At 48.5% G+C, this 20,915-nt stretch overlaps 1 protein-coding gene across 1 annotated transcript in view; it reads right to left on the bottom strand.

Annotated features, from left to right (window-relative positions):
- Window positions 1–20,371, bottom strand: part of Ssu72 (SSU72 homolog, RNA polymerase II CTD phosphatase) — a 28,139-nt gene extending 7,768 nt beyond the window's left edge. Inside the window, exons 1-2 of the mRNA XM_047547385.1 lie at window positions 20,013–20,371; window positions 12,019–12,162 (exon numbers count right to left, since the gene is read on the bottom strand). Coding sequence (XP_047403341.1) covers window positions 12,019–12,162; window positions 20,013–20,092 — 224 coding nt within the window. The 5' untranslated portion in view covers window positions 20,093–20,371. The remainder of the gene's footprint in view (window positions 1–12,018; window positions 12,163–20,012) is intronic.
- Between the last annotated feature and the right edge of the window lie 544 nt (window positions 20,372–20,915).

Below are 20,915 nucleotides of genomic sequence, written 5' to 3'. Positions count from 1 at the left end.
CAAAGGTACATGGCTGGGTATCACAAAAGCTGATGACAACCTATCCCCAAATCACTAGAACAGCAAAGCTGAGGAGATTTTTTGTTTTGTTTTGTTTGAAAAAGGGCTCAGGCTGGCCTTGAACTTGTGATCCTCCTGCCTCAGCTGCCTAAGAAGCTGGGATTATAGGCATACACCATTGTGCTGGCTAGAAGTTATAGAATCAGTATAGCTTGAATCACTTTCTATACAACCAAATGCTACACTGCTACCCACACACTCAATTTCTCAAAGCACATCCTGAGCTGGACACCCTGAGGCAGTGCCCTCTAAAGTGGGATGGCAGCCAAGAGAAGGGCAGCTGTTCCCACCAGGTTCCTCCCCACTGCTAACTGGCCAGAGCCAGCATTTGCAACCAGGATCCCGCTAAACAGACTTCAAGGACCCTACCCCAACGTGTCCTGCTTAAACTTTACATGAACAAAGAAACTGCTGTGCAAAGACTCCCACCCCAAGCACTCAGGACGGTGGCCTCCTGACAACTGTGCTCCCACCCTGGGCATATGGTTTTCCAAAACAACTGCCAGAGGCAGCAGACTGACAGTCAGACCTCCACTGATAAAACACAAGGCAGTCCCTATATTCACTGAGACTCCATCCCAAACTGGAGATTTCCTCTGTTCCCTCAAGAAAAGCTAGTATCAACTTGGTGCACAGCAAACAGCTCCCTGTGGCAGAGGCTTCTCAGGTGCTCTGCTGCTCAGGGTAGACAGGTCCGCTTGCCAAAGTGGGCATGGCATAGCAGTAATAGCTCTAATCATGCTCATATCAAGCTTTTCCACAGCAGGACCTGTGTAAGAGGTCCAGTGGCCCCATGGATCCAGTGAGAGTCAGGAATAGAGAACAGGCAGGAGTCCTGGTATCTTGCACTTGCTGTCTCCTGCTCAGGAGCCTGGAGGCATAGAGAATGGGGCAAAGAGTAGGAATCAGTTTTAGGTTGTCTTTTCAGTGGTGCCCACACACCAGCTGAGGAAGGTCTTGGTGTCTACTTTGGACCTTGAACTGTGCCAGGAACACCAGGTATGTCTGTCCACAGCCACCATCCTGCAGCACCAGGGAAGGAGCATCAGCCTGGAAGTGACCACAGCTTCCCTGAAGTCAGCTTGAAGCCTAACTAAGTGGAATGACTATAAGATAGGTTTAAAAATATAAGGGCATTGTAATATACTGTCTAATTACATTAAGATTTAAGCTGCATGCCACCCTATAGTCCTAGCTTCTTAGAGGCTGAGACAGGAGGCCCACTTTAGCCCAGAATGTCAAGGCATGTTTGGGCAACATATTAAGATAAAACCTCAAAAAAGAAAACAAAGGGCTGGGGAGATAGCTCAGCTGGTAGAGTGCTTGCCTTGCTAGCACAAGGCCCTGGGTTCGATCCCCAGCACCGCGAAAAAAAAAAAAAAAAAAGATCATTTTTTGGTGCTGGGGATCAAACCCAGGGTGCCACGTGCATGCTAAGCACACATTCTACCACCAAGCTACACCTGTAACCCGGTAACTAAGGCGGCTAAGGCAGGAGGATCACAAGTTGAAGACCAACCTCAGTAATTCAGCAAGACCCTTTCCAATTTAGCAAGACTTTGTCTCATAATAAAAAATAAAAAGGGCTGTGGATGTTGCTCAGTGGTAAAGTACCTCTGGGTTCAATCCCCAGCACCCCTTCACCCCCAAAAAAGTTAAAAGAAACAAAAAATTTAGGCCTGTGTGGTGGTGCATGCCAGATAATCCCAGCAACTCAGGAGGCTGAGGCAAGAGGACCCAAAAGCATCTACTGGACAAAAATAGCTAAGCACAGTTCAGGAGTGCAGCACAACCTCCCTGGCTACCCCAGGAGCAATCCACTGTAGAATGCTGTCTGCACAAAAGCAGGCTGTCTCAAGAAAAGGGGAAAAGCACATCCAGAAGAGCCGTGGTCACTGCAGTTCCCACAGGGACTGCTCCGGCAGACCAGGTGCAATGTGGAGGATACACCAAGTCTGGGGGCTTGAGGGGGCAGTCAGGAACTTTAAAGGAGAGCTGATACTGAGGTGGGAATCCCTCGGCAGACAGCAAATCTGAGCTCAGAACAAGAGGGAGGATGCCAGCCTCCCCAGCCTGTCCTCCAGGCATGGCCACACTCCAAAGATGGGGCCCCTCTGTACTGGAAGTGCCAAGAACACCAAGAGCATATCTGGGCAAGAGTTTTTCCTGACCAATTTTAAATGTTTATCTTTTGGGGGGTATGAGGAACTCAAAAGTGCTGAATGGGATTGGGATGGCATACGGCTGCCTTCACCTGCACCAGGGAGATGCTCAGGGTTCACTGGCAACATGCACAGGTGCGCAATGCCGCAACCATGCCAGGAGGGACTCTTCATGTCCACAAGTGGAACATATGGCTCCAATGTGCACCTGCAGGACAGGCCACTGGCCACTCGAAGCATAATCCAACCCTTCCTGAAGGAGCTGAGAACAGTGTTTCTCAGGGTGCTCAGGACATGCCTTAAAGACATGCCAGGAAATTCCTTATTTCAGAGAACAGTTTTGTGAGGCAATGAAGGTCAATAGCCAACGGGAAGCTCCTGAGGGTGGTGAGTACAGGGCCCAGCTGAATGGGGAAACATGCACACAGGCTGGCAGGACAAAGCCAGGTGGGTCTGGATGCCAGCTGTTGCTACTCTGTGAGGCCTGGGACCCTTGGCAAGTCACAGGTGGGGTGCAGTCATTCAGAAGAGGGGGGCCAGTCACTGCCAAGATGAAGCAGTTGACACAGGAACTGCACTCATGCCCACTGTGCCATGTGGACATACCATGCCAAGAGCAGCAGGGCCACATTTAATTACTGGGACATCAGAGCAACCACTCTGGCTCACTGGGCGTCAGCCCTCCTAATCCCATGCCCACGCCCTCCCCTGACCACCACGGCTCCTAAAAGCTTCTGCTGCCCTTCCTCTGAAGCTGATTCCTGAAGGAGCCACACTCCTTCACAGAAAGGTGGGCGCTGTCCTAGGGCCCTGTGCCGACTCCTATCCCCAACAGGAGGCCTGCCCTGAGCCTGGCCCTTACAGAATGAGACACAGTTGTGAAGCACTGCCACAGCAAACCACCTGGCCATTCCCCAATGGACAAGCTCCATATGAGAGCCAGCTGTCCTCTTGTGGCCACATGATGGATGAGGACACAGGAATCCGCAGACTGCCCACCTCTCAGCAGTCAGAGGAGACAGCACACACAGAAGCACTCCACACAGGGAGTGCCTTAAACAGCTGAGGCCTCAAGGACCAGGCTGGAGCTCAGCTGGCCTGTTTCCATGGCAGGCACACAGGACAGTCACAGGACCATGAGATCAGGGAGCAGGAGTGCTGGCAGGCTCACGCTGCATGGGTTGCAACCCAGCACAGCACCCAAACAGGAAGAGAAAGACCAGTGAGTGGGTGGCTGTGAAAGGGCCCTGACTTCTTGGACAAGTGAGGCCACATGTGTCTGTGCAGGTGGGAAACACCACCCACTCTCCATCCCTGGGACACAGGGCCGGGTACACATGGAGGGAGACCGCAGATGGTCAAGGGCTTCAGCATCACTAAGCAAACAGGTGTGAGCTCTTGCCCCTTTGAGAGGGCTGCTGTACCAAAAGCTTGGAAGCAATGGCTACCCAGTCAGTGTATTGAGAAGTAAATTCATCTTGATGAGCAGCCCTTTTCTGTAAGACACAGGCTGTACAGACATAAGCTTGTCAGCTTTAAGTCACTGAGCACTTGGCTGCAACTGGTGCGCAACAAGACTCAGAGGCTGTGGCCAGGAGGTTTGCCCATCTATAATGGTCTCATTCCTCCTGTCCCCAGGCACTGAGAAACTGCCAGCATAACAACCCTACACTTGGTGGACAGGTAGTGTGGCAATATTATGCCCTGACACACACACACACACTTTCTCTCATATAATTTTTCTTTTTTCTTTTTTCTTTTTTTTTAGTGGACACAATAACTTTATTTTTATGTGGTGCTGAGGATTGAACCCCGGGCTTCACACATGCTAGGCAAGCAGGCTACTGCTTAGCCACAACCCCAGCCATGTCCAGACAGTTGAGTGAACCCTAGCAACCACCTTTGGACAATAAGCTCTGTTCAACTTCAGCCCTTCGATCAGACAAGCTAAGCAGGCAAATACCACTTCTGACCTCACCCTCAACACCTAAGGCCACAGTTTACATTTCAGGCATGAGTGCTTTTATAAAACCATGAAGCCAATGTGCAGGCAAAACTTAGATGAGCATTCCTCAAAGAAGTGGTACCTGACTCACTGAACAGTTGTATTAAACACCATTTCCAAACCTTTTCCATCCCTGAGGTATAGGGGGTTTAACCCAAGGGTCTTCTACCAAAGAGCTATACCATCAACCCTTTTATATTTTCATTTTGAGACCAGGTCTCACTATGCTGCTAAGGCTGGCCTCAAATCCTCCTAACACAAGACTCCCGTGGAGCTGCACCACCAAACCTGGCTTCCAAAAACACAGCTACCAACCACAGGAAAAGAAGATGAGAAATGAGTGGGCTGAGGTAGTCAGTGTGCTACCAGACCAGCAGACAGGTGAGGGGACACAGTCAGGACTGTCAAAAGGGAAACCAGAAGAGCTCAGTGGCAGGGTAGCTGCAGGGCAGCTCAGTACCAACTGTGTCTGTGTCTGTGTGTGTGTGTGTGTGTGTGTGTGTGTGTGTGTGTTGAGTAGGGGGGTCTGCAGGGAGAACACCCAGGAGTCAAGAATCTGGAGACTGCCAGCCAGTACCACCCTGAGCAAACACAAGAGAAAAATGAGCGCAGCTTCAAAGAGGAGTTTGGTGAGACCCCTCAAGGGCACGTTTTAGAAAAGATCCCTTGGTCCTAGTTAACAAAATAAGTGCTGGTGTAGAAGGCTAGAGAGGGAAGGAACACCCTGTAATTGCTGTGCCCACCAAGTGTCCCCAGGATGAGTCCAAAGCAGTGGAAACTTAGGATCCTGGCAATCTTTTTTCTTTCTTTCTTTTTTTTTTTAAAGACCTTTTACCTGAAGATAAGAAAATGTACACAGAAAGGTGGGTATACAACTGTTAACCCAGGCCCTAAAAAAATGAATTGAAAGGTTGGCAAATGACAAATGAAGAGCTAAAAACCATTATAAATTCCAAAGGTGAGTTACAAGAGACCCACAGTATCAATCAGAAAAGTGTGTCAGAATGCCAGCTCATGTGCTCAGCCTCCACTTAAAGCACACTGCCCTGACCCAAGAAAGTGCTAGTTGTTCCTGCACTTCAATGTTTAGGGAACAACTGGGTCATGGAATAAAAATCATATTGTAACACTCAGAGTCACATCTTTATTTTTTAAGGTAAGTGGCTTTGTAATTCATAAACCAAATATCTATTAAAAGCTGTAATGACATAAAAAAACTTATGAAAGAAGCCCCAAGGCACACCTGTAATCCCAGCTACTTGGCAAGAGGATCACAAATTCAAGGCCTGGGCAATGGAGCAAGACCCTATTTTAAAACAAAAAATAAAAAAAAGCTGGGGAAGTAGCCCTGTGCTAGAGCACGCCTGGATTCAAGCCTCAGCAACACACGCGAGCACGCGCACAAACGTTTATAGAAGGCCCTTTTCTGCCATCTTGAGAACATACCACACAGCCTCTTGATGGCCAACAGGACTGCCATGGAGGTAGTAAAGCTGCCCAGTCAGCTCCCCTGCAACCACCCTGCTCCAGAAAGGCCCCGCAGACCCTCTTCCAGCTCCTTGACTTCTTGCTGACTCCGTTCCTGGGTTCAGAGGCACTTCATTCGGCCAGGCTGGCCATTCCTCACCTTTAGAAACAGAAACAACTCATCTCTTCACCAGAGATACTGCAATTAAGTAAGTTAAACCAATTTTCACTGAGCCAGAGATGGAAAGGCCCTGGAGACAACTTGACTGTGAAAACTGACTCTAGCATAAAAGAAAAATCAAGAAACCTCCACCACCTGTCAATGCTCCAGGCTGAAATCCCTCCATGGGACATCAAGTTCCCATACCCTTGGTACTCAAAACAATTTTAAGGTAGATGGGCACAGTGGTCACACCTGTGACAGCAGTGATTAAGCAGGCTGAGGCAGGACTGCAAGTTCCAGGCCAGATTGGGCAACTCTGCAAGACCCTTTATCAAAATAAAAAATGAAAAGGAGGGGACGTAGTGTACTTGTGAAGTGCCCTGGGTTCAAATCACAGTGCAAAGTTTCAGTACACGCCACAGCATGAATGGGCCTTGAGAACATCAAAAGCAGTCAGTCACAAGAGGCTACGTGTCATATGCTTGCTTTATGCAATATGTTCACAGTAGGCAAATCCAGAGAGAAAGCACATCAGAAGCTGCCAGGGGCTGAGAGCTAGGGCACAATGGGGAGCTTTTAAGGGACAATGAAAATGTTCTAAAATTAATTTTAGGGGCTGAAGGTACGGCTCAGCAGTGAAGCACACATGTTCAGTATGGGCCAGGTCCTGGGTTTGATCCCTAGCACTGGGGAAGAGGAGAGGTCAATTGCAGGAATGATTTCATGACCAATAATAATAAAACTATAGAGCAGTACACTTTAGACTATGAGTTATATGGTATATGATTCTTTATCAAAGTGAATTGCTGGGCTGGGATGTAGTTCAATGTTAAAAGGCTTGCCTCGTATATACAAAGCTCTAGATTCAATTCCCAGCTACGAAAAAAGAAAAGAACTGCTGGACACAGTGGTGTATACCTATAATCCCAGTGACTCTGGGAGGCTGAGGCAGGAGGATTGCAAGTACAAGGCCAGCCTCAGAAACTCACGGAGACCCCGTCTCAAAACACAAAAGTAAAAAAAAAAAAAAAAAAAAAAAAAGGGACTACAGATCAGTGGTAAAGGGCCCCTGGGCTCAATCCCCAGTACCAAAGAAAGAAAATGTACTGCTGATCTCATTAAAAATACAGTCAGAAAAGAAAACATTGTCCATTTTCTTCCCCCTTAAGAGAGGGACTAGCTGTGTTTCCCATGCTGCTGCAAATGATTCGCCCACCTCAGCCCCCAGAGCAGCTGGGACTACCCAGGCCTGGCTCAGAATTTGTCCGTTATCTTTGGAAGTCAGGGAAATTTAGATTTCCTATCTGATACATGTACATATACCACAAGCAGACAATTCCCAAAAGGGAAATGGTGACACTACTAACCAACCCAGTCTGGTTTCTCAGGAAGAGAAAAGGAAACCACCAGTTCAGTTTCAGTTAAACAAGGCCCATCCAATGCTGTAAATCCAGCCCAACAAACCTCAGAATTCCTGTGGTCAGGGTTTACAGGTACTGCAGACTGGCATCAGGTCTCTCAATACTTGTTCTACTTGTGGAAACCAAAATCCAAACCACCTTTTTATGCTCAAGTGTTTAATAAATTGTGAAGAGATGAGCACATTTTTAAAATTTTGGCACCAAGGGGCACTCAACCACTCAACCACATCCCCAGCCCTATTTTGTATTTAGAGACAGGGTCTGAATTGCTTAATGCCAAGCTTTGCTGAGACTTGGCTTTGGACTTGCAATGTTCCTGTCTCCTGAGCTGCTGGGATTACAGGTGTGGAGCACCACAGTGCCTGGTCCTTTTTATTTTGAAACAGTCTAAGTTGCTCAGGGCCTCACTAAGTGGCTAAGGTTGGCTTCAAACTCATGACCCTCCTGCCTCAGCCTCCCAAGTCACTAGGATTATTGGCATGTGTCACTACATTCATTCAGTCTCCAATTTCTCATGGGTCAACTTCCAATGGTACAAAAGTGATGTGCTTTCCAGAAACTACTTTGAGTTTGGGTCTGTCCCTAGCCTGGTCATGCACAGTCTCAATATCTGGGGCAGGGGCAGCCTCAGATTCCAGCCAGCCTTATGGTCAGGAGAGGACAAAACACTGCAGTGCACTGTTGCTGGATGAGGATGTGCCATGGCTCTAACACCTGCACTTGGGTTTACTCTGTTTTCTACTTGGATGGGTTTATCAGATATAACCACACCCTACATCAAGGAGCACCTGTACTTGAATACTAGCAGGGCTACTGGCCAAAACCTACTGAAGGATAAAAACACAAAGCCCTCAAAGCCTGGGGATGCAGCTCAGGGGTAGAGCACTTGCTAGCACATGAGACCATGTGCTTGCTCCCCAGTACTGCAAAAACAAGCAAACGGTATCTGCATACTTTAACTTACTCAAATTTCAGGAATTCTGTGAAGTGGGAACACACGAGGAATTTGAAGTTCTAGCCTCAGCAAAGTCACTAGCCCCTGGTGCAGCCCTGGATTCTAACCCGGTTCCATCTGACTTCCAGGTCACATCCTCCTGTCCCTTGAAAGTTTAAGCACTTCACAAAACTTGCATCCTCCTGCCTCAGCCTTACGAGTTGCTGGGATCACAGGTGTGGCCACTATGCCCAGCTACCTGAGTCATTTTGAGTAAAGGGTCTGGAAACTGGTGTTCCACTGACACCAGTGCACTTCAGCTTGGTGCACTGACTCAGATGGTGGAAGCAGAATGTCATGTTTTATCTTTGGGTCATACCTCAAAAATATCCTCCTAGGTTTCCACTGGAGACAACCACCATCGCTTCTGAAAGACGATAGGTATCCTGCTAGACATGAGTTTTAGCCTTTATTTGCATGTATCACACTGGCCCCCATTCATATTACTAATCAAATAACACTACCAGGGTGCCACTCTGAGCATCTGACCACCACACAGAGGCTGTCCTGCAGCTGAGCCATTCCCACTATGGGAAAGGAGCTTACCTTGACACTACTCTTAACCCACCTCCTTCCCTTCAGCTGTACCCTTCATGTATCAGAAAGGATGCCAATGTGCACCCCAGCTTCATACCAACATTCACAGTGAACTCCATGGCAATGTTCTTCCTCTCCTGGCCACAGGAAGTGCTGGGAGGAGCTTAGAAAAGCATCATCTTGGCCCCTTACTGGCCCCTCCTAGAAAACCAAGATCCCACCCACAAGAAGCCCAAAAAGGTGGCTGTGTCGGAAGGGGCAACTCTCCTACACAAAGTCCCAGAAGCCAGGTGCAGTGGTGCACATCTGTAATCCCAGTGATCTGGGAGGCAGAGGCAAGAGGATCACAAGTTCTAGGTGAGTCTCAGCAACTAAGTGAGCAACTTAGCAAGATCCTGTCTTAAACGAAACAAAAACGTTGAGGATGTAGCTGAGCAGTTAAGCACCCTCACTTCAGCAATCCCAGTACCACCCCCCAAAAGAAACAGAGTCCCCAAGGCAAATACTTATTGTCACCGAGTTCCAAAGGTGGCCACAAGCTTCCCCAGCTCTACCTTCCCCCAATGCATCAAAAGCCCACATGTAGGGCTAGGATTGTGGCTCAGTGGTAGAGTAGTTGCCTGGCATGTGTGACACACTGGGTTTGATCCTCAGCACCACATGTAAGTAAATAAAATAAAATAAAACTAAAAAAAAAAAAAAAAAAAAAAGAAGCCCAAATGTAGCCAGGTGTGGTGGCATACACCTATGATCCCAGTGACTTTGGAAGCCAAGGCAGGAGGATTGCAAATCTGAAGTCAGCCTGAGCAACTTAATGAGACCTTGTCTCAAAACAGGATGGTTGTGATGCAGCTCAACAGTTGAGACCTCTAGGCTCAATCCCTAGCACTGTAGGGAAAGGTGGGCGGGGGCGGGGCATGTGTGCAGCCAACTTCTGAACTAACTGACCTGTGGAGGAGATTCCAGATCCCTCTGTACCACCAGACATGCACCTCTCCCACACCAGGTCTCTCTGCACCCGTGCTCAAGCTAGCCATGGTCCTTGTAAAGTGTGCTAAGTGACAATCTACCCAGAAGCCCAGGCCAGTTGGTTTCTACATGAAAGAGCTACATTTGTAACAATTAAGGGTGTGTAAACATGTGTATTACCTGTTTTTATTTCTCTCATTGAGCACCGAAGTTTCAAAAATGAATGGTGCCAACTGAAGACAATTTTCAAAAGCAGACGGTCTCATGAAAAGATTTAACGGCACACTCGTGTTTAATTTAAGTAATAAAAAACCTTGAGATTTTCCCAGGGTTGGGGAAGCATCCAAACCCAAAATGAGATTCTCAGAAAGGTGCTTTGTTGTTATGCTTTCTCAGTGAGGCTGAGAGAAAAAAAAAAGGACGGGACAGATGCTCTCACCAAAGTACTTTTGGGAAGAGCCCTTCTGAGACACCTCAGCTACCTCCTCATCCACACACATGGGCAAAGGAAATGGACAGCTCGTTGAAAACCCTGAAAGAACCTAATGCAGGTTCCTGGCTCTGAGCAAGAAGCACCAGATGTGCTGAGACCCGGGGGGTCTGCTGCCTGGAGGCTCCCAGGACCACGCACTCCATATGCCCCAAATGCTCCACAAGCCAGGTACCGGCAGGAAATACCTATGCCTAACCCAGTATCGCCACCAGCAGCTTTTCAACTAGCTGGAGGAGGTGAGAGCAGGGAGGGCAGAAGATACAGTGACTGCCAGGACATACATTCTGCTAGAACTCCTGGGGTCCTCCCAGCTACCTAATTCATCCAAATTCATCATCCCAGCTACCTAATTCTACCAAAGACATTTTCAGTTTATTAAATACTATTCTTTTGTTGTTTTTGATATGGGAACCGGTTATGTTGCCAGGTTGGCCCCAAACTCCTACATTCAAGCAATCCTCCTGCCCCAGCCTCCTTAGTAGCTGGGAACACAGGTATGTGCCAACACACCCAGCTTAATTTTGCAGTTTATTAAATACTCTTAAGAATACCAATGGGAAGATAAAAAGTTCTCTGTTTGATACTTATATGCATTTCCTTAGAATATGTTTGGTTCCATTCTGAGAATTACAAAGCACTCACTGTAACAAAAGAAGGTCCAGGCATCTGGTGGGGGCTGAGATCAAACCCAGCACACATGCTTAGCAGACATTCATCTACTAAGCTGCATCCTCAGCTCTGGGAAATTTTAAATTGGCCTGGAGGTTCACAAGATGCTTGCCTGTGATCCCAGCAGCTCAGGAGGCTGAGGCAGGAGAATCGTGAGTTCAAAGCCATTCTCAGCCACTTATGAAGGTCCTAAAGCAAATCAGTGAGACCCTGTCTCTAAATTAAAAAGGACTAGGGATATGGCTCATTGGTTAAGCACCACTGGGTTCAATCCTTGGTACCAAAAACAAAAAACCCAGGGCACTGCCAGGCACAGTGGCCATGCATGTGATCTCAAGAGGCTGAAGCAGAGGATGACAGACAAGTTTGAGGTCAGCCTGGACTACTTAGCCAGACCCTTCTCAAAATAAAAAGTAAAAAGGCCTGGGGAGGTAGTTCATTGTTGAGCACCCTGAGTTCACCCCAGTAGTGCAAAACAACAAAAGTAGGGAAGGGTACACAGGTCAACTTGACATTACATAGCTTGGTGTCAAACTTGTAAAACCCTATTTTAAATTACCTTTCTTTTCACATGAGTCTTAAGTAGCAGATCCAGCATGTTTTGCCTTCCTGAAATGAAGTCCCCTGAGACTATCTGTTGCTAACATACTTTGTTTGGTAGAAAACTTGGCCTTCTTCATCTGGCCCTCCAAGAACCAGAGACATTAAGCAGCTGGACCATGTGACAGTGCACATGCAGGCATCCCCCTGCAAGGGAGGCAGTTGGGGCCCTGTGGTGTGAGTGCACCAGCACTCTGTGGTCCCGTCTCCCCATGTAGGTGCCTCTGGTTCACATTACATCAGGGCCTCTGCCTGACCATGTCAACATGGGTTTCACATCTGTCTGCGTGTGTGCTTCCCATGGCCACTGCCACAAATGGACCTAGCACTGGGAACTGCCAGTGGACAGCAGGAAAAGAAAGGGCCCACTTCACCCAAACATCTCCCTGCAGAGAGGAAGTTAGAGCAACACGCCTGTTACCAATCACACCTGCCTGCAGTTGCCCCCTGGGTTCTCTAAGGGCAACCCAAGGGATACAGTTCTTTGTCTTTCCTGAGAAGATCATTGTACATCTGGTCATATGTGGTTTTGAAATCATAGACATTGGGCTTGTCAGGTGCTGGTCCTGGGAGCTTCACGTGAGTTCCTGTTCCGAAGGACCGGACACTGAATCCCCGCTTGCTGGAAGACACAAAGCAGAAAGAGCATCATAGTTGGATTCAGACACAAGTTTCCAAAACTGAGTAGTATAAAATGGGAATGAACAGACTAAGCAACTTCATTTGTTGATATTAAAATACGTTCCTAAAATTGAAAACTAACTTTATTTAAAATGGAGCCAGTTGTGGAGGCACACACCTGTAATTCTAGCAATTCAGGAGGCTGAGGCAGGAAGATCTCAAGATGGATGCAAGTTTCTACAATTTAGCAATACCCAGTTTCAAAGTAAAGAACCAAGAAGAATGGGGAAAGTAGTTCAGAGGTACAGCAATCCACATGCAATCCCCAGAGCCCAAAACCAAACAAACAAACAAAAAATTTTAAATGGTTTTTTAGAACTCTGTGGCAAGTGGGGGCTGGGGTTGTGGCTGAGTTGTAGATGCTTGCTCAGCATGTGTGAGGCACTGGGTTCAATTTTCAGTATTGCATAAAATAAAAATGAAGTCCATTGACAATTCAAAAAATATTAAAGAAAAAAAAAAAAAAAGACTTCTGTAGGCAAGTTACACAAAAAAGCTAGGATAAACCAATCAGAACCCAATCTCCCATTACAGGGCTACATGCAAACACTACAGCTGTTTAAAGCTATTACTCTGAAGACTAACACTTACTCCTTTGAACATTTTAGTTATTTGACCAATGCCATGGCCCTCTTGTAGGATTTAGTTCACAAAATCTGTAACAAACCTGTACAGACTTGAGTACCCCTACCCAAACTGACTTCTCCTAGGAGACTGTCCCTGCAAGTTCCCAGTGCCCTTAATGCTGGCTGAACCTCAGGACCTGAGAACCCAGGAAGAGTCCTATGCAACAAAGAGCGTCTCAAGCAACCTAATAATCATAGATGAGGACACTGACCAAATGAGCTTTATTAATTTTTTTTTTTGGGAGGAGGGGTGGGTAGGTAGAGGATTGAACCCATGGGCATTTAACCACCCAGTCACATCCTCCACCCTTTTTAAAATTTTGAGACAGGGCACATACCTGTTACCTATAAAATCTATCAATACATACTTTCAAAAATAACTTCTGGGGCTGGGGATATAGCTCAGTTGGTAGTGTTTGCTTTGCAAGCACAAGGCCCTGGGTTCAATCCCCAGCACCAAAAAAAAAAAAAAAAAAAACACTTCTAAGAAAGCAGTTCCCCCAGGGTATAGAGGCATACACCTGTAACCCCAGCTACTCAGGAAGTTCTGTGTCTATGCCTCAAAACAAAACATAGAAAGGGCTGGGAACATAGCAGCTCAGTGGCAGAGCACCCCTGGGTTCAATCACCACTACGGGGGGCAGGGGGAAGCACGAAAACAAAATTTCCAGTGTTCAGTTCCCCAGTCAAAAGTAAAGCTAGAAAGCAAGGCGGTCCATTGTTGGCTACAGCTGGGAGGGTGAGCCGGCCTGCCAGGACATGTGACAACAGCATACTTGGACACACTCTGCTGCAGGGGCAAGACACCTTTCTCCCTAAGTCTCAAAGTATTTCCTCACCAACTTGGGTAAGCACCAAAATCATTTTCCATCAAAGCACAAACAAACCCCCCTGTCCAGGTGATCCAGACGACAGTTGAGGAAAGGACCCCTCATACAGTCCTGATGGCACCAGCCACCTGCTTGACACTTGGGGGCAGAGGTCAGCAGAGCATATCTCACTTCTAAAGAAACCCAGGCTGCTGAAGCCAAGCTCTCTGGGACTCCAGCTCATCAATTCTGATATACATGCTGCTTTTCTTAAAATATTTTTATCTTTATTCATTTATTTTTATGTGGTGCTGAAGATTGAACCCAGTGCCTTGCACATTTGAGGCAAGTACTCTGCCACTGAGAACCAGCCCTGGCCTCGATACTATTCATCTTAAGTGAAAGCTCCATCCCAACTTCAGGGCTGACAAGATGTGGAAAACGTGCATTGAGGACATGAGGGGACTACTAGTAAAATCAACCCTGAGTCTGCAGGCACATGCTCCGGATCGCCTGAGATGAGCATGTGATGAAGACTAGGACAGGGCTGTGACTCATGGACACAGGTATCCAGGAGCACCCCCTTGGACACTGGTAACCAGACCCCACCAAGTAGTTTGCCTGTGTTGGCAAGGTTTACAATGAGGGTGCTGGGGTTCAGAGCACCACATTCCACTCCCTCAGTGACCCCAGTCATGACCCTCCCTGCCTCAGCCCTTTGCCTGGAGTCACTCACACATCTAAACCATGACAATGACCTGGCTATTGCCAAAGACAGGCTTTGTGCTAGGGTTAAGGTTCCACGAGGCAGGGATCTGCATCTCCAAGTCAATAGGGGAAGGACCGGAATTATAAGAATTTCAAATAAGCAGAACACATAAACCCGTAACAAGATTACCCTACAACGACCAAAGCCACGGCTGGGCAGAGCCAGGGGTTCAGCACAATGAAGGTCCTGCATTAGAGGAAACACACAAGGGAGCGGGGCACCACAACAGGACTGAGAAGCGTGGACCAGAGCAAGTAGGCTGCAGTGAGCCCAGGGCCTAAGTTACCTGGGACAGAACTTACACTGATTGGCTTAATACAGGAGGGCTCAATATGGGTCTTGAACAACTCCCGTGGCTATGCCTCAAAGCCTGGCACATTATTGACAGGCCCTGAAGTGAAAGATCTTCGTCTTTTGTTAGCAGCTCAAGTTATCTGTAACCATTTGGGGTCTGAGAATGTCAGAGATCACTTTTCTTAAGAGGTCCCTCAGTCACCCTATACCCACTCTAAAGGGGTCATCATACAGGTTGCGTAGGTTTTCGTTGTTTTTTAAATGTCTGTGGTGCTGGAGATCAGACCCAAGGCTTCACACAGGCCAGGCAAGTGCTCTAGGCATTGAGCTACATCCCTAGCCCTTTCCTAATTTAGTCATGAGACAGTCTGATCACAGCTAGCCTGGAACTTGCAATCTTCCTGCCTCAGCTTCTCGAGTAGCTGGGATTACAGGCATGCACCACCATGCCTGGCAAAAGTACTAATTATTAAAATGAAGTAGAGAGACAAGTACTATGGTGTACGCCTTAGTCCCAGCACTCAGGAGGCTGAGACAGAAGGTTCAGTTGAGCCCACAAGTTCCAGACCAGCATGGACAACATATCAAGACCCCATCTCAAAATAAGGTGGGAGAAGCTGGGCACAGTGGCGCATGTCTGTGATCCCAGCAGCTCTGGAGGTTGAGGTAGAAGGATCGCAAATTTAAAGCCAAGCCCAGCAAGTTAGTGAGACCCTGTCACTAAATAAGATATAAAAAGGGCTGGGGATGTGGCTCAGCAGTTGAGTGTCCTCTGGGTTCAATCCCCAGTTTAAAAAAGTAAATAAATAAATAAATATAGATAAATAAATAAATAAATTTTTTAAAAAAATACACAAGGCAGGAGACATAGGGGCAACACAAGCATGTACTCTGCTTGCTATACAGAGATTGGGCAGGACACCAAGAGCACCTGCAGCCATATTCATGGCTCCCCACAAGGCCTCATAGTGCAGGGGCCTGGTACAGGGTCTTCCATGTGTAACATTCTACATTTTAATCTATGTCCCTAAAAGTAGATCATCCCCAAAATAACCTGGCCCAAACTTCCCCTGGCTTATCTTTTTTCCTTTTTTTTTTTTTTTTTTTTTTTTGGTACTGGGGATTGACCCAGGTTCATCTACCAGTGAACTACACCCCCAGAACTTAATTTTTTGAGACAGGGTCTATTTGCCCATGTGGGCCTCAAACTTTTGATCCTCCTGCCTCAGTCTCCTGGATAGCTGGAATCATAGGCATGCCCCCCATGCCTGGCTTTCCTCTGGCCAAGGAGGAATACTACTGCATTCCCAGTGTCGGGAGCCTGCCATGCTTGCTGCCCTTGCCCCAACTTTCTGAAATGTTGCTTTTAAGCAAGTCTATTTAAAAATAAAGTAAAATGTATTTGTTCTTCCCCAACATAACATGCCCAGTGGCAAAAAGGCTAATTATTAGCACTGCCTCTCTGAAGCTGCTACTGACACAGAGCTCTTTTTTTCACTGTGACCATCTGTTTCTTACATGAAAGCAGTGAATCCTACAAAAACACTACTGACAACCAACAGCCTTTGTCTGAAGGGCCAACTATTTTGCAAACCATTTTTTCAGACAAGTATGTTTGATTTGCCAAATACATGTTTTTACAACTCTCACAGCCAGTCACGGGGGCAGACTCCTGTAATCCCAGCAACTCAGTAGGTCAAGGCAAGAGGATTACAAGTTTGAGCCAGCCTGGCCAACTTATCAAGACTAAGTCTCAAAATAAGAATAAAAAAAGGGATGGGAATGTGTTCAGTAATAGAGCACCCCTTAGTTTACTCTAGTATTGCAGGAAAAAAAAAAAAAAGTGTCATAAAGGGGTGGGGGATGCAGATCAGTGGTAGAGCACCTACAAGGCCCTGGGTCTGATGCCTAGTACCACTGAGAGAAAGAGAGAAAGAAAGAGAGAGAGAGAGAGGGGGGGGGGGGGGGGGAGGGAGAGGCTATTATTGTGAAGAACCTGTTTCATCATTATTGCAAAGGTTGAAGGCAAAATAATGCTAAAACGAACATAGCACAGAATCCTAAGAAAATATTCAAATTAGCAGCATGGCCTGCAGTATTTTTTTAATGTCCTGCATTAATTGAATTCTTTTCTTGGTACTGGGGATTGAACCCAAAGACACTACATCCCCAGTCTTTTTTTCTTTTTTGCAGTACTGGCAACTGAACTCGGGCCCTCATGCATGCCAGGCAAGTGCTTTACCACTGAGTCACACAATGTTAAAGATTTATTTTACTCTTGGGCTTTCACAAGGTCGAGATAGGAACTAGAAGGCTTCTAACAGATATCCCATGCTGCCCAGTGCAGGGCAACCGTACCCTCAGCACTTCTGCTTAAAGATCACCTCCCAGGTCTGTCCCCAGTCCTGCATTTCCTCTGCATGATGATCCCTCTCAGGGTCACAATCAGGGTGAGCCCTCAACATCTGTTAATTCAAATAGCCTAGCAATGCACAATGACTGACTGGAACATGGTAGCACTAACCAGAGTTGCCAAACTGTGCTCCTGCTCTGGGCTTATCCGACGAGGCCGAGACAATGGCTGTGGCAGTGCACATCTGGGGGGGGTCTGTGATGCTCACTGCCCTTTCCAAACTTTATGAAATACTACTTCTAGCAAGTCTGTTTAAAAAAAGTGATGGCCAGGCATGATGGCACATGTCTGTGATCCCAGTAACTCATGAGGCAGAGGCAGGAGGATCCCATGGGGGCAACACGATGAGACCCTGTCTCAGAAACAAACAACTTACTACTCCTATCTAACACATTTTGGTACCTAATTAACGTGACTTCCTACCAGGAACGTTGACACAAACCTGTACTGCCAGTTACTCCAGAAGCTAGGGTGAGAGAACACCCTGGGCAATGCAGCAAAAATATCATCTCGAGACAAAGGGGCCTGGTGGCACACACTTATAGTCTCTGAGACTCAGGAGGATAAAAAGATTAAAAGTTCGAGGCTAGCTTCAGCAACGTAGTGGAACCATCTCAAATTTAAAAAACTTTCGAAAGCTCTTCTAGCTTGTAACACAAAGCTATCACATAGCTATGTATGGAGGCACATGCCTCTATCTCAGCGATTCAGGAGGCTGAGGCAAGAGGACCATGAGTTTGAATTAGGTCTTAGCAATTTAGTGAGACCCTATCTCAGTGGTAGAGGACCCTGGATTCAATCCCCAGTACAGAAAAAAAAAAAAAAGACACTTGTCACTCAAGAAGAAAAAATTGGGGCTGGAGCTGAAGCTCAGTTGGTGGAATGCTTGCTAGCATATGAGGCACTGAGTTTGACCCTCAGCACCACATACAGAGTAAATAAAATAAAGTTAAAAAACTGCCTTAAAATAAATAACGGTATTGTGTCCATCTACAATTTAAAAAAAAAAAAAAAAAAAAAAAAGAGCTGCTGTAATCCCAGCAGCTCAGGAGGCTGAGGTAGGAGCATCCCAAGTTCAAAGTCAGCCTCAGCAATTTAGCAAGGCCCTAAGCAACTCAGTGAGATCTTATTTCTAAATAAATTACCAAAAAGGGCTGGCAGTGTGGTTCAGTGGTTAAGTGCTCCAAGTTCAGTCCCTGGTACCAAAATAAAAAGAAAGAAAAAAATTGCCTAAATGCATACTGTTGAGAGATTTGTTAACAAATTTAATGGTTGCACAAGATTCCTATGGATTGCTGCAACACAGTTTCATAACTACCCCTATTGTTCAGTATGAATAAATCCAATATGAAATACTGAAAGCCAATGATGTTCACACTATCAGTGGAAAGCAGATTACACAAGCTATTTCATCTCCCTAAATGTGTGTGTGCACATACAAAGACACCCAGGAGGAGGTACCCCAAAGTGGTACTGAGTGATCTTCATTCTCTTCATCCTTTCGCTCCATTCTGCATCTACTACTCACCAGGAAACATGAAGGATGTCAAAGCAGGTAAAAGCACGCATAAAAAACTTACTTCCACCTGATGATTATTCAGAGTGGCTCTTCTGCACCTGGTGCCATTCCAGACTTGAGTGACTGCCTGTGGGAAATCTCAGACTGGCACGACTTTAACACAGCTGTTAAATCTCACTTCATTAACAAAATTGTTAATGACTCATCAGCAGAAGGTCTCCCAACCAACCTTGGATCGTTTTCCAAGGGTGTGAACTTTGCACTCTTAAGTGTACCAGACGTTTAATGCTATATTTAACAGAAAAAATGTGGTTCATAAATGCAGTCTTAGTGGGGCATGGTGCCCCATGCCTGTAATTCCAGATACTTGGGAGGTGGTTAAGGCAGGAGCATCACAAGTTCCAGGTCAGCCTAGGAAACTTAAGAACCTATCTCAACACCTAATTTACAAAAAGGCTGGGAGATAGTTCACTGGTAGGATGTTTGGCTGGCATGCGTGAGGCCCTGGGTTTGACCCCCAGAACTGGAATATATAATTTATATATAACATGTGAAGACACAGCTCAATGTAATTCTAGCACGTTTCTGGCTTCGCGTGGATTTGTTAGGTTCAAAGCATACCACCACCCACAATAAAAGAGAGGCACTACGTGAACACTGTGGAGCGGGAGGTAAACATCAGGAAGACGTAAACTCAGAGCCAGCAGACTGTGCACCCGACACCTTCCGCCTCTCTAGAGGCCTCAGGCTCTTCCAGTTTTCCGACGGCACTGGGGAGCACAGGCTGGAGCGCGACTAGAGGAGGGCGGCAGTTTTCTCTTTCGGGTTTACATGTGGTAACTTGGAGGGAAAAGCCATCTCAACTGCGCTTCGGGTCCGAGCCGACACTCACACCAGACTTGAACTGCAGAGCAAGCGGTCAGTTTCTCTTTTCCCAAGTGGCTGAGCGAAGAGCACTGGGTCCGGGGCAAGACTGTTACACTCGCGGCCGGCAGGGCGCACAGCGCGCCGCGGGGGCTCGGGGGCAGCGCCCCGCACACCGCGCCCTGGGGTCCGGCCGCCACGGTTGCGGGCTCGTCCCCACGCGAGGGCCGCGGGGACCGTGACCCTGCCCGCACCGGACGCCCGGCGCGGGGCGTCGCGCAGACCCCGGCCTCGCTCCTGGGCCCTGCCGCCGGCCGGGCAGCACCCGCTTTCCAGGTTCGCCAGGGCGCGGGGGCGCGGGCGGCCGCGAGCGATCCGGCTCCGCAACGGACGTGCCCGCGACGTCGGCCGCGGGTGCCGGGGCCGCGCGCCGCCCAGCACGGGCCGGGGCGGGGATCGGGAGGGGGGTGCGCTGGCCAGGGCGGAGCCCCCGCTACCTGAGGATGTTGTGCGCCTCCATGCTCCGGTTCTGGTTACTCGAGCACACCACCGCCACCCGCAGCGGCGACGACGGCATGGCGAAGGCCGCACCGTCCGCCGCAGCCGCTCCGGGACTCCCACCCAGCCGCGGGCTTCCGCGCGAGCAAGATGGCGGCGGCCGGAAGTCGGCGACGCCGACGCGCGTGTGGACGCCTCCCCGCGGCCCCGCCCCTCGGGCGCGCCGTCCTCCCAGGGGCGCAGCGGCGTGGGCCGCGGGCGGCGTCCGACGGCGGGCCTAAGCCGAGCGTGTTCCGAGCGTGCGCCGCGGAGGCCAGCGCTCCACACAGACACTGCCTCGCGGCGGCCGCTCGCGTCTGATGTCACACGCCCGCGCCGGCGCTGATAGTGACGCGCGAGGCGCCAGCCGCGCCCGTGACGTCAGCGGCTCTCGCCGCAGTCGCCTGGAGTGACGCTGAGGCGCCGAGCCGCTCCTGCCTCCCTGCAGCCGCCTCCCCACCAGACCCCAGGAGCTCGTGCGCCCTCACTCTCGCTCCCGTGAGAACCTCCGCCCTCGCGAGAACCTGGGCCTTCGCCGTCCTCCCTTCCCCAGGCTTGGGGTTCAGCCTCACCGCGCTCCCCTCCGAAGTGTTAGGGAGGCTCGCCTGTCATCCCAGCTCCTCGGGAAGCCGAGACCAGGAGTTTGGGATCAGTCTGAGCAACATGGCGAGCCCCCTGTTGTGGGAAGGAAAAGGCCCGGTGGGAGGACAGACAGCCTCGGTCCCCCAGTATGGGGCTTGTTTGCAGACGCCGTGAGCTTGCTGGAGACTGGGGGTCGGGTTGTCAGAGTAAAAGCAGACTCGCCCATGTTCTGCTGTGGGAGCGCAGCAGAGGGCCCGGGGCTGGCGATGGTCCGCCGTGGA

Source organism: Sciurus carolinensis, chromosome 1, assembly GCF_902686445.1.
Source record: "Sciurus carolinensis chromosome 1, mSciCar1.2, whole genome shotgun sequence".
NCBI lineage: Eukaryota > Metazoa > Chordata > Mammalia > Rodentia > Sciuridae > Sciurus > Sciurus carolinensis.
The sequence above is the reverse complement of the archived record's forward strand: the minus strand, read 5'-3'. Positions and strand labels throughout refer to the sequence as shown.